The 14,739-nt window shown below is 35.5% G+C and overlaps 1 protein-coding gene across 2 annotated transcripts in view; it reads right to left on the bottom strand.

Moving 5' to 3' along the window:
- Nucleotides 1–13,652, bottom strand: part of LOC108568043 (forkhead box protein O-like) — an 18,922-nt gene extending 5,270 nt beyond the window's left edge. Inside the window, exons 1-4 of one of the 2 annotated variants that reach the window (XM_017928944.1) lie at nucleotides 13,376–13,652; nucleotides 13,082–13,327; nucleotides 12,551–12,761; nucleotides 12,015–12,429 (exon numbers count right to left, since the gene is read on the bottom strand). In XM_017928944.1, coding sequence (XP_017784433.1) covers nucleotides 12,016–12,429; nucleotides 12,551–12,761; nucleotides 13,082–13,327; nucleotides 13,376–13,617 — 1,113 coding nt within the window. In that variant the 5' untranslated portion in view covers nucleotides 13,618–13,652 and the 3' untranslated portion in view covers nucleotide 12,015. Of the gene's footprint in view, nucleotides 1–11,980; nucleotides 12,430–12,550; nucleotides 12,762–13,081; nucleotides 13,328–13,375 lie in introns of both variants that reach the window. The other variant, XM_017929029.1, reaches the window with a different exon arrangement.
- Between the last annotated feature and the right edge of the window lie 1,087 nt (nucleotides 13,653–14,739).

Raw genomic sequence — 14,739 nt, 5'->3', positions numbered from 1 at the left:
TTAGTGCGGTTTCTATCAGTTTCACTATAGACAGGTTTGAAAATCTTTAGTTTTTTTTTATGCAGTGAAGTCTTTATTATGTGGTTTTAAAGTCCTTTATTAGTCCGGTTTCAAACAGTACTAGACATTGGCGATCCCGCACTAAGCGAGGTATTGCTGTACTAATATCTTAGATTTAAAGTATTCTTTATATTCCAAATACAGAATACCTCACTTAGTATGGTTTCTATCATTTTCACTATGGACAGGTTTGAAAATTTTTAGTTTTTTTTATGCAGTGAAGTCTTTATTATGTGGTTTTAAAGTCCTTTATTAGTCCGGTTTCAAACAGTACTAGACATTGGCGATCCCGCACTAAGCGAGGTATTGCTGTACTAATATCTTAGATTTTTTGATAAATTAATCTTATAAAAATTAGTGCGGGATCTAGTACTATTTGAAACCGTACTAATAAAGGACTTTAAAACCACATAATAAAGACTTCACTGCATAAAAAAAAACTAAAGATTTTCAAACCTGTCTAAAGTAAAACTGATAGAAACCATACTAAGCGGGGTATTCTGTATTTGGAATATAAAGAATATTTTAAATCTAAGATATTAGTACAGCAATACCTCGCTTAGTGCGGGATCTAGTACTGTTTGAAACCGTACTAATAAAGGACTTTAAAACCACATAATAAAGACTCCATTGCATAAAAAAAACAAAAGATTTTCAAACCTGTCTATAGTGAAACTGATATAAACCGCAGTAAGCGAGGTATTCTGTATTTGGGATATAAAGAATACTTTAAATCTAAGATATTAGTACAACAATACCTCGTTTAGTGCGGAATCTAGTACTGTTTGAAACCGGACTTTAAAACCACATACTAAAGACTTCACTGCATAAAAAAACTAAAGATTTTCAAACCTGTCCATAGTGAAACTGATAGAAACCGCACTAAGCGAGGTATTCTGTATTTGGGATATAAAGAATACTTTAAATAAGTTGTATTTTTTATAAAATATTTAACTAAATACTAATTCTTATTGGATTTACTTTCGGACTAATGACAAAAATCTTTTTGTCCAAAAATGTATCAAATATTAATCTAAATTTTAGTAAAATAAACCAAAGTTTATTTTTTATTGAAATTAATATTATTCATATTTATAGTAAGTAATTAATAGAAACAATTTGAAAAAGTGAAGTGAATAATTTAGACATCTGTTGTGTTTATTTCAGTTAATGCATATCTGTTATTACAACTTTCTTATTGCATTTCTGATCGAATTTATTTAAAAAAAAAGGAAATACAAGAGTAAATTGAGATCTCCTCCCTGTTGCTCAATCAAATCGAGGACGTTCACTGTTTACGTGTTTTCAAGTGATCGGATGCACATTTGAAATTGGAAAACAAAAATTTAATTAAATGTGTGTATATATACATGTAAGATAGGAGCGAAGCGGATAAGCAGATGGATTAAGTTTCTTGTTTAAATATTGGATGGTAATGCTATATGCGTTCGTTTCGGGGACGAGTGGAGTTTGCCGATTGCCTTGTTCCCTTAATAATTGGGTATAAGTTTTCTACGAGAGAAAGAGATGAAGAGGAGAAGGAGGAGGAGGAGGAAGGTCGTAGAATCGTGTCCATTTGGTAAAAGTTTTCTGGACATCAAATGTAACGTGGAGTGGTGATATTGAAAGTTCGGCATTCAGTTTCTTCGCATTTTTTTTTTCTTCTTTTTTTTTCGGTGGGCAACTATAGATTTTATCGGCGCGCTACCTAATCCCCCGCACATAAATTGATACCGGGAGGCAATTCTTATTAATGACAGCCTTACTTTTTAAACGACAGTTTTATTGTGGCTTCTTAAGATAACTGTAGGCAATAATGGGTAGTTTTTCTTTTCCTTTGTCGAGGCGAACAGTAGTAAAAAGTAAGGACGGTTGCTTGCTGGCCTGTCGGTGGCGCCAGAGACGATGGCGCCGTCAGAGCGCGGGTGGCGGCGGCGGCTGAGGCGGCGGGACGTGGGCGGACGACGGTGGATGCGCTGGGTTCGGGGTGGAGAGGGAGTGATATTTGGAGCAAGTGAAAGCTCCGTGGGCAATCGGCCAGACCGCTCCTAAAGCTCCGGTGGATCGCGCGGAAGGAAGGAATATAGGAACGAGGAGACGAAAGAGAAACGGAGCTTCAGGATTAAAAATGTTACCCCAAGACTTTGTCCAATATTTATGTAGGCCAAGCGCCGCAAATGGCGATACACGATCCCTTGACTGACTGTCTCCTCTCCTCCATTTCGCTCTCTTTCTCTCTCATTTCTCATCCTACCCTTCTTCATATGTGTGTGTAGTCGAGTAGTCGGTATACGAATCGATTAAGATAATATGCTTAGTCTGGGCAGGGAAGCTTTTATACGGATACCCCCCACACTACCAACCATGATAATAATAATAAAAAGTAGAGGAAAGTTTCGTTTTGTTTCTCTCTTTCCCATTCACTCACGCCACATCTCGTCTTCTCTTTCGAAGCTATAAAAAAAGAACGTCCACAGCCGATTGAGCTTAGATGCAGCGTTTCGAACAGAAAAAAATCGGGAGAAAGTTTTACGCAATAAAAATATGAATTATTAACTGTTCCTCTAAACTCGATTTACTTTCAAGTCATTACAATTGATTTTTATTGCCCGCACTCAACTTCTATCTTTTTTTTTTTTGCAAACCAAATCCAATTCCCAATTTCATTAGTCTTCACCAATATTTAGATATTAATACAATTTTTACAATAATTTTCTCATTTGTACAATAAAATAGTTTACTTACTTTACTTCTACATAAAAATCATTCATATTAAAAAAAATACATGTTTATTATTTTTGGTATATTACTAGTAATTTGATTACTTTCTTGAAAAATTGATTTCAGTCATTTATATTAGATTTTAATAAAAATACATAGGTTTTAGGTTTAAGTTTGCATTAATTTATGAAGTAAGGATTTTTCCCAATTATTGTGAAGTGTGTACTCATCTTTTTTTTATATAATTAATGCTTTCAATGTATTCAATTGTAGTTCAAAAAGTTTAAAATTTTTCAATACTTCAAAATATTTACTCAACAGAAATCAATTCAATTCATCATCATTTAGTTTTTAATGCAATTCAATTATTTCATGATTGATTACATTACTTTCTTGATAATTATTGTGAATTTAAATTTTTCAATACTACATAATAATTACGCTACAGAAATCAATTAAATTCATCATTATTTAGTTTTTAATTCAAGTAAATTATTTCATGATTCATATTAAAATCATACAGATTTTATTACTTTCTTGACAATAATTGTGAAGTGTCTACTTATCTTTTCTTTTTATAATTAATGCATTCAATGTATTGAAATTCAATAGCAGTTCAAAAAGTTTAAATTTTTCAATAATTCATAATAATTACGCTACAGAAATCAATACAATTCATCATTATTTAGTTATTAACGCAATTAAATTATTTCATGATTCATATTTAAAAAAAACATATAAATTTTATTACTTTTTGACAATTATTCTGAAGTGTGTACACAACCTTTTCAGTACCTTGAGATAGAATCGTAGTTCAATTAGTTTAAATTTTTCAATACTTCGCAATAATTACGTTACAGAAATCAATTGAATTCATCATTATTTAACAATTAATGCAATTAAATTATTTCATGATTGATATATGAAAATCATACAGATTTTATTACTTTCTTGAAATTTGATTTCTATTCTCTTGTATTAGATTTTAATAAAATTAAATATGTGACAGGTTTAACATAGCGTTAATTTCTTAATGATATTTCTAATTTATAAACTTTCACAATTATTGTGAAATATGTACTCTATGGATTGAGATTAAATCGTAGTTTAAATGTTTAATAAAGTGTTGTGTATCGCTACCTACAAAAATTATGCATACGTTTTGAATTTGAAGAATTGTAGATCAAATTGTGAATTATATTTACTTGGCAAATATTCAGAAATTTTCATTGTAGTTACTATATATATCTTGGTAAAAGAAATAAAATAGTTATTGTGTTCCAATTGAATTGGACAAATATTGAGTAGTGTGTAGTCACCTTTATATAAATAATGGATAAGTAGATGGTATTTAACAAAGAAGGCAATCAGAAAATTAGTTTCACAAATAAGGTAGTTCGATTCGGGGGGGGTAGAAAGTTTCGAATAAATGGAATGCGAAGAGAAAGAAAAGTGAAACAGAGGGGTGGAATGAGTGACTGGATGAATGGGTGCGTTGAAGGAGTAAGAAAGAAAGAAATGAGGGAAGAAGGACGTAAGGAATAGAGAGAATAAGGGTATGGGAAACAGGGGGAGGATGGATATTCGTTGTCCATTCAATTCGTCACCGGGTTTATTGAGCGTTACCATTTTCTAAGTTCCCACTCGGACATGCCACGCCACGTTGGATTATGAGTGATGACCCGGGCTGTTCGTCACGTGTACAATATATCTCAATCTACGTGCGCATCTCTCTATATATCAATTTATCTGTCTTTTTCCCGGGGTTTTATGCCCCGACATTAATCTCTGTGAGTGCTTGGCAACGGCCTTCGCGCTTTATAAACTTTTCGAATATTTCCGAACAGTTCAATAACGTAACATTATGTAAATGATATTATGAATATATTTCCCGCCGTGTCCTATTAAAATTTTCATATTCTGCGTCTGCGACGATAATTCACGTACACGCGAATACCCACATACGAACCACCACCCTCCATCCACAATAAAAAAAAGAGAACCCTCAACTATCTTCAATAAAAATAAAAATCATAATAGTAAAAAATAAAGTTTCATAGTCGCACATTTCGTCATAGCAAAATCCATTTTCTTGCCTTGCACATTTCGAATAAACTAAAATCATTACCTTTCCATTTGCAAAATTATACATAGAAAAACGCGGACAAAAAGAACTAAACGAAGAAAAAGTTACATCTTATCTTTCAAATTTACAGCAAAATTGTTTCTCATTGCTACATTAATTATAATAAAATGTTTGAAATTAAATCATTTTCAAAAAATTCTAAATTATATCTGATTCGTTTACTTTATAGAGTTAATAAATTTTAGAAAATTCGAGAATCTTATCTGAAAAAATCTTGGATTTTTTCTAAAATTTCGTTTTATAAAAATATAAAAATAGCATACAATTGTATAAATATTGAATTATATAAATTTCATTTAGATGATAAATTTAACGTCGACGAGAACTTAGTGGAACGATCGAGTTAACGACTTCATTCAACAAAGTACTCGTAGCACTTCAGACAACGTCGCATTCTAAGGTAATTAAAACATTTACGATGAAAGATATTTCATGCTAACAAATGCAAACAAATTGAAATTAATGAAGCTAGTATAAATACTTAAATCGATAATCATAGGAAAAAAAACACATCAGAGTAATGATGTGTATTTAATTTCATTAGTAATTAAATATAGCCATGATTAAAACATTTCATTCAATTATTGCAGTAATGTTAATACTTATTTTTTAAATAATTGTTAATCATAATGTGGTAGTTAATATATTTACGCGTTACTTGACAAGTTATTTGCAAAGTTTAATCATTGCAAAATTTAAAGAAAATGCGAATTAACGGATATTTTTATAACTTTATGTTTCAAAAGTGTTGAGTTTCTATACTTATATCCAAATCTTCTTCTAGCTGTAGCTTCAACGCTCGTTTGAAACAGTGCTTCTTTTGTTTTTGATGATTAACTTTTCATTTTGATTCTTTTTTTATACTTTGTTCGTTAGCCCAAATTAAAGTCAATGAAACATAGTAAATAAGTGAAACTATAGTTATATAAAAGTCTTATATATCGTAGTTATATATCTAGTCTTTAATACGTGCTATTTTGTTAGTTAGAAAAACGTATATAAACGTACACAAAAAGAACTAAACGAAGAAAAAGTTACATCTTATCTTTCAAATTTACATCAAAATTATTCCTCCGTATACTTTATAAACTGAAATTAATAAATTTTAGAAAATTCGACAATTTTAACTGATTTATAGAGAAATTTCAATTAAAATAAACTAAATAAAATGAGAAATCTTGGAACATTTTTCCTAAAATTTCGTTTGTGTATATTAATAGAAATATAAAAATAGCACACAATTGTATAAATATTGAATTATAAAAATTTCTATAAACTATACTTATATAAAATCTAGTCTTTAATACGTGCTATTTTGTTAGTTATTAAGTAAAGTGAAAGAAAAAACTGAAAATATTTTTTTCTGGTCTGGTTCGGACAATGCATTGACCCGGCGCATCCACCGGAAATGTATAATGTTTCATCGTAGCATCTTCAAAAGGGGGGGTTGGCACATCCTTGTCTGCATAGTGATCGGACGGGATGGATGATGATTGTACGCTATCCCATCCATCCGCCAACGGACCGCCGCAGCCGCTTCCACCATCCCCCACAAAGCATAATTAATGGTCGACCTCGTTGCTCCCATTGACGGGATACCGTCCTTTTTATTTCCGCAAGTCATAATTTTTTCGCTCCCCCACAAATGCGAAGCACAAAGGAATGGGATAGAAACATCTTTCGCACTTGTAAAATATCTTAATCAATATTGCCGCGAACGTTAATAATAATCCGTACACGCTGCTTTCTCATGTTTAATTTATAATGTTTGACAATGTTTTGATTGATTCATTGAGCAATGAGCCCGACCGAGCGTGAAACGGGTTGGAAAATTAACAACGTGTTTACCACCCATCATCCCTCATCGTCGCTGCGAGTGGAGAGCAGCGGCGCGGCGTCTTTTCCCGCGCGCGCCGCATGCAACTGAAAACGCAATTAAAACCCGACACCCCTTTACGATCCAAAATTTCCACTCCGCTCGATTTTCATCGGCGCCCTCGTATATAGGAGAAGATATAAATTAATATTTCCGGCGTATCGATAATTTACGGGGGGAAAACGCTAAACGCCGAGCGGCGAAACGCTTATCTTCATTAGAGTCGGTTGAAGGAGAAGCGATGGCATTTAATGGAAATTACATGCGAGATCGCTCTCAAATTAGTATGTAAACGGCGTTCAATTATGTCCGGCTCGATAAGATTGCATATTGTTGCGTTTAAAACATAACACAAGATTGTAATCAAGAGCGAATCAATGGTAATTAATTATTTAGATTCAGTACAGAATTTCATAGAATAGAAGTTCACATTTCGGTTTCAATTTAAAGAAAAAATATCTCCATTTACAGAATTATCCTCAGTTCATAAAATTTTTCATTTTATTCAATTTTCAAAAAAGAAAAATATGAAAATCTGAGAATTGATCAAAATTTGAATTATTGATTTAGCTTCAGTATATAATTTCATAAAAGTTTACACTTCGGTTTCAATTTATAAAAAAATATCTCTTTTTACAGAATTTGCCTCAGTCCAGATTCTCATAGAATTATATTCTTCATTTTATTCAATTTTCAAAAAATAAATTTAGGAAAATTTGAGAAATGATTAAAATTTTAATTAATGATTTAGCTTCAAATTTTCATAGAATATAAGTTCACTTTTCGGTTTCAATTTAAAGGAAACAAATTCATGAAAATCTGAGAATTTTTACAGAATTAACATCAATCTAGGATCACATAGGATTAAAGTTTTCATTTTATTCAATTTTCAAAAAACATGAAAATCTGAGAATTGATCAAAATTTGAATTTATGATTTAGTTTCAGTATAGAATTTCATAGAATAGAAGTTTACATTTCGATTTAAATTTATAAAAAAAAATATCTCTTTTTACAGGATTTGTCCAGATTATCATAGAATTATATTCTTCATTTATTTCAATTTAAACAAAACAAATTAATGAAAATCTGAGAATTGAACAAAATTTGAATTATTGATTTAGCTTCAGTATAGAATTTTATAGAATACTTCACATTTCGGTTTCAATTTCATTATTACTTAGTTAATGAAAATTTATATTAGAATAAATTTTTTTAAACAAATTAATTTTTTTTATATAAAAAAGCAAACATTATTATGACTACGACAAAAGAAAGTAAGAATTGAAAAATTAAGAAATAATTTGCTAAAAATCGAAAATACAAAATGTTTAGAAAATCTTAAGTATTGAAATTTTGGTTTTCCAACAAAAAAATTTGTATTAAAAATATACATAAACAAAATCTATATTTAATGCTGTAAAGCACTATTAGTGTTAAATCAATAATAATTTCACAAAATATGTTAAAAAAATAATCTTAAATACTTGAACATAAGGTTTTTAGTATTATTAAGAAAGGTTTGAACTACTAGTTTAAATACGAAACGAAAATGTATATTTGTTAAAAAGGATTCAATAAGGAACCTTGAGGAACTGATGGTTATTTCATTGCTATTAATGAAATATACTAGTTACTAGTAAAATCTACTTTTGTATTCATCATAATTGTATGATTTAACACATATGCACTTCTTGTAATCTATAAAATCATTGTAGTTCGTCGCTTATTCAATGTTAAATGAAATTAAATTTGAGAAAGAGATGTATTTTTTTTTTCATGCAGAAGAGTAATTTAAAAACAATAATTCGCATGCTGGGAGGAAGTTGTAAATTTTCATTTGGCAACTGCTTCAGTGTCCAAACTCTCTTTCTCTCTCTCTCCCTCGATGTAACCGTTGGTTGCAACAACCCCCCCAGTTTATCTATTTTTGCCCGTTCGTCGGCGCGGCCCTAATTTATCAACTTGTTTATATCGGAAGTGTAACAAGTTGTTGAACAAAGAGAGTGTGTGTGTTTATATGCTGCGGTTTGTAAAGTGGAGGGACGTCAAGGGAGGCGGCGGCGGCAGCGGCAATACAAACAATGCCGTATGTCCACATCGCAACAAAAATACTTGTTGCATTCGGATGCAACGCGCGTGTAACGGCAATTACGAAAGTTGATAAAACGCGTGCAACAGAAAAGCGCAGGTGTATGTGTTGTGGGGTGGTTGTTTAGTTGGTTCCGACTATGCGATGCGATGCGAAACGAGGCTTCGTTGCACTAACAAGCAACTTGCATAAAAGGGATGCGGCGGAGGCAAAAGGCGAACAGCAGCAGCCTTCAACTTCTTCCACATTTTTTTTTGTTCGTTTTGCACACCGGAATTGTCCCCAATCAGCCGCACGATCCGAACCGGGATTGAAAAAAAAAAGAAGAAGCAGGGCTCTCCTCCACTCCGATGCTGAAGCATAATGCAATCAATTATTTGGCGCGCCCGATAAATTCCCCGTAGATGTCGTTAGAATCCGATACCGTTCCGTCATTTCGTTACACAACAGTCTGAGCACCGCACTTTGAGCTACATAATTTCAATTAACGCCATGTGCCACGTTGTTTTCCACGAAAGACACGTAATCTGCATCCACTCTCTCTCTCTGTCTCTTTTTTTCTTCTTTCAAAGTCCCCGTCGCACGGATTTACCGGCTCTCCATTAACTACAGGATAAATCTTCATCAATATTCCTGATAAAACAACTGTAAATTTTAGAACTTCAACTGACTGACTTTTTACAATATACTCTTTCCAATTAACTTACAATATTATAAAGGTGCGTACACACTGTTCTAATAACTTAAAAAGTACAATTCATCATTTCAGCAAATCATTGCGAAAAATTATATGTAAAGTAACTAATTAAAAACCTTAATTGGGAAATATACAGCGTAATTATTGTGGTTTTTGATTGTTTTGGAATTGCTACTATATCAAATATTAAATACTATAGTAGAAACAAACACTAAATCCAATCATGAAATAATCCACTAAACGCCAATTTTTTTTTTATTAAAAAAAACAAAAACGGATATCCTTTGTTTCACCTGAGAGGTAAATTCGTAATGCTACTTGTGACATACATCGTGACCGCAGATTCTTTATCATATTTCGTATAGATGTATATACATTTTTTTAACGTCCCAAGGAAAATATTCAGAGAAACATTTTTGCATGACATTTCATACATATATTTTTCAGTCCATTTGCTCGGTATCTTTTTAAGGACTCTTCATCCACTTCTTCTCGTTAGCCTTTCTCCATATATCCCCCTTTTTCAATTTGCAGTTCAGTTTTCTTTCTCGTTCCCTCTTTTTCTTCCTTTCGTCCTCTGCTTTGTAGAAAGCAACGAACATAATCGTAATCAATTTCAAATGTTGCATAACAAAAATATGATTTGTTATTAGCATAAATGTATGTAAAACTGTAATTATTGTATTTCTCTGATTAGTTCATTTTTATTGAATTGATTCTAAGAAAATGAGAGATGAAAACATCTTTAAATATTAAATAGTTCTCTGAATTTAGTAAAGTAAAATATGATAATATAAATATGATTATCACGTTAAATGCTTGCATTTAAAACAGCCGACGGAATTGGATTGAGCGAGAGCAAATCCGGTGTATAAGTTGATCAGTGAATGGGGGAGGTTTGTGGGTGATGCGAAGTAATTGAAGCAGTTTCGCGAAGTTGTCAAGTGTTGCTAACGCCGGGTGAGGGGGAATCCCCCGAAAATATTTATATGATAATTTCGTGTGCGCCCTTCTCGAACGGTCGAAGGGTTCGGTAGTTGTGGAAGAATGGAATAAAAAAAAAGAGAAGTAGTAGTGGAGGATCCCCGACCGAAGAGAAACCCTCGCCACATTAATCTCGGTTAGATATGCATTAAACAAATCGGCGGCGGCGGTGGAATGGGGGGTGGAGGCGCATTCATCATCGCTGCCCCCGTCTCTCCGATTACGATATTTCGTCGTTGCCTCTGTCTGTGCGTATCTGTATAATCTATGTATATGCATGTAGATTGTGATGTGTATGTGTGAGAGAGAGAGACGGAGAGTGAGTTTGAGTTGGCGGCGCGCCGACACGGAGGTGGCGACCGTCAAATTTTAATAATTCCCCCGGCACGCGTGTTACTTAAATGCCAGCACACATTTTACCGCTCAATTATGCGACTCCGGCCGTCGCCGCCGCCGCCGCCACCACCCCCAACGAACTCTCCGATAGGCGGCGCCACCCCCTGCGACCGGGTACTTGTCAACTTATCACGCGGGTTCTCCCGAAATTGTCAGCCTCTTTAAATTTTATATTCAATTTTCTCCAGATAGAAAATTTGATTACCAAGCCCAGAGAGTAGTCGTCTGCGAGCTAGGAAGGAGAGGAGGACATGCCGTAACCTCCGAGCGGACTCAACGGGAAAGTTACGCGCGCGAATTTCTTTATTGCCACCCACCGCCACCCACTTCTTTAAACTTCGCTTATTGGAATTTCTTTCCTCACGCGACCCCTCTTCTTCTCGATGCCATCAAACTCCAACAAACCACCAATTCTTTTCATCTTCCCGATTTGTATCAGCTGATTAAAAGAAAATAACCGCAGCATTTCCATACGAATCGCACTTACATTTATAATTTAAAAACTTGATTATATACAACTGCAATAAGTTAGAAATTTCTGAGGTAATCTTAGAATTACCAAGTTGATTTAATTTACTTACACTACCCGAATATTATTTACATTTGATCTGAAAGATATTTCGCATTTACGAATTTGCTTTCTGAACTATAGATATATAAAATGATGTTATAATTTTGACTAATTTGTGATAAAAATGCATTTAAAAATAAAGTATGTTTTGATCATAATAAAAATAAGTAAATTATCGTAATAACGTTTATTGTTAACTAAGAGCGACAATTGATTCAAGAGAAGAAACAACTTTAAATAATAATAAAACAAGGAAAAAAAAACTAAAGCACAGTACAATCTAACAGACGGTCGGGCTTCCGCCATTCTCCGTGACCCATTATAAAATCTCACCCTAGCAAAAGAATTTCTCTGAAGCAATCGTCGCGAAATAAAAATATAAACAAAGAGATATATATATATATAATATACATATATACGTGTATGAAAGATAATTACCTTTTTTATATATATATTAATAAATGTTTCCTACGTTAATGAACCCAGGACGGCGTTGTGACTGTGGCCGAGTAGGCCGGGGGCGGTGCGGATTGTGCGTTGTTCACTGCTGCCTCCTGCTGAGCGTTCAGGTTCTGATGGCTGAAGTTGAAGTCCAAGTTTCCATCCACGCTCAGCTCGTGCTTGATGACCTCCTCTACGTTGCAGTCGAAACCGCCTTGCAACGACTCGATGTTGAGATCGTCCAGGGCGCCGCTGTTCAGGGTGTTCATCAGCTGTCCCATCATCGTCGACGGCATCCCATGGGTCATCGACTGAGGCGTCAGCGGTGGACTACTGGACGGCGGTCTTTGGATGCTCCCCCTCATTATGTTGTATTGACTGTTCAGAGAATCCGGAGATGGTTCCGATTGTGGATACGATGGAGACATACTCGTTGGCGACATACGCTGCAACAACAATAACAAATCAGATCGAAAGTGGTCAAAAGTCAACATATCCAGAAGTTAATGACAATTGGCAATGAAAAACTTATTTTGGGGTCTTGATTTGTTTTAATTTCAGACATACCTCGACTTTGCATTGGAGGTTTAAGCAACCGCAGGATTGTAGGCGGTGAATTCCGCAATTGTGACCGTAGGGGGATGAGCCGTGTATCGAGTGCTGACAGAAATTCTCGTACGGAGCAGTGTATGGTGGTGGCGGCGGTGGTGGTTGCTGCTGCTGCTGCTGTTGTTGCTGCTGCTGTTGTTGCTGAGGAGGCTGCTGTCCATTGATGTACCTTCAGATAGACAAATGGAAACGATGGATTGAGTAAAGTTGCTTGCATGCACTCAGTTCACTCAAAGCCATTCCACAGTTAACGAGTACAACATTGAAGAAAAAGAAGCGTTAGTTAAAACATTCTCCCACACACATGGATCTGTTAAATAGCTGCTGCGTGTATTATTATTATTATTGTTAAAATAGAAACAAGAACAAATATGTGTTGTGTTGTTAAGCATAGACGGCACATAGTGCTACTGGTAGGTGTTAGTACTAGTAGTAGGAGGTGTTGGTGGTAGTAGAAGAGACGTAGGTAGGTAGACGTAGTGAGCTCACCCCAAGTAGTCTTGCTGTATCTTCATGCCCTGCTCCAGGTTGCCGGCGAGCTGGTCCGGTGAGTAGTTTCCGCTCATTTCTGGGCTGTAATTAGAATTTTGGAATTGCGACGGGGAACTCCAGACTGGCTCGACGCCCACGACCGCTGGGATCGGGGACAGACGGCCGCACGAGGAGGTGTTCGAAGAGGCGCGCGGCCTAAAGTCCGGACTCAATTGGAAACCGCCGGAACTACGCAAAATCTTACTGAATCTGACTGTTATCGCTATTGCCTAAGGATCGTGGATGTTTTACCTGTGAATCGGAGAGTCTGGAAACATGTCCAAGCCCTCGGACACCGATGAGCTGGGACTCGGCGTGGCGTCTGCAAGACCGTTCCTCAAAGCCTCCACCTTCTTCTTGACTCTGCCTCGTCTCTTCTCAAATTTACTCGTCTCCATTGACGCTGCCCTCCTTCGCACCGACTTTCCTGGCTTCGCATCCGGATTGATCATCCACCATGATGATTTTCCTGTGCCTTCGTTCTGGACGCGCATAAATCTGTTATGCAACGACAAATTGTGCCTGATTGAATTCTGAAATCAAAAAAAAATAATATATTAGTCATAACAGATTAGTCATTAATGAGTTATGAGTACTTTAATATAATAATGTATTTATCGATAAAGATGTTATGTTTTTTATTACATCATGTACTATTAAAAGTACTGTCACAGTATTGAGTAAGTCAAAATTTAGGTAACATAGATGGTAAAGATGGTGCCTGAAGAAGTTGTAGAAAAGAGATCAAGAAGCTTTGATCCAAGGAATTATCAATAATGGGTTATGATGGCATTGGGGTTTTGCGAACCGTTATCCCCACACCCGGTGATTTATGCCGCTAACGAGACAGTTCACCTTTCCTGCTCTGCCTTAGAGTAAGTTTCGGTGATATATTTGGTGCCAGTAAGAGCGGCGCCTTCGCAGCCACCGACGAAACCAATAGAGGAGAATCCGAAAAAGATTCAAATCGCGGCCACCATAAAAAAAAAATAGCGACGTCTCCCCAACCCCATAACGACCGAATAAAGTTCTGGGGCGTCCGTCCGTCGGCCTAAGTGCTAAAAGGGACTTCCCCGACATACGAACATCTCTTTCTCTTTTCTGGAACGCACCAACATGTATATGTATACACACACACACATATATATGTATGGGTGTGCTGCGTCCAGGGTGAGGTTGAGCGAATAAATGGTGTCGTTTGACCGCTGACCGCGCGGACCCTTTGTCATCTCGGCGGAAACGAGCCCGGAAATGCGTCAGACCATGGTGAGAGTGGATTGCCGGCGTCGCGACGCCGCGTGCATCATCCTCCCACTCCACCGAAAGCACAGCATACATACATATATACACACATTCATACATATATATATATATAAACGCACACAGAAAGAGGGAGATAAAGCTCAGGTACACCCACATACGATTATGCAAACGAGTTGCAGAAGGGGGTCGTAGTTGTCGGTTTGGCGGCGGCGGCGGAAACGCGGGAGGATAGAAGGACACCGACCGAGAACGGTGGTGGAGGCTCACAAATGCCCGAATTAAATCCCGAAAACTCCGAACTGATACCAATCAAACTTAGAGTTGCACTTTTATGCGACAATAACTCAGCATGG

The sequence above is a fragment of the Nicrophorus vespilloides genome, unplaced genomic scaffold (assembly GCF_001412225.1).
Source record: "Nicrophorus vespilloides isolate i.1.1-1 unplaced genomic scaffold, Nicve_v1.0, whole genome shotgun sequence".
Taxonomy (NCBI): Eukaryota; Metazoa; Arthropoda; class Insecta; order Coleoptera; family Silphidae; genus Nicrophorus; species Nicrophorus vespilloides.
Note: the sequence above shows the minus strand (reverse complement) of the source record. Positions and strands in the feature narration are given on the sequence as shown.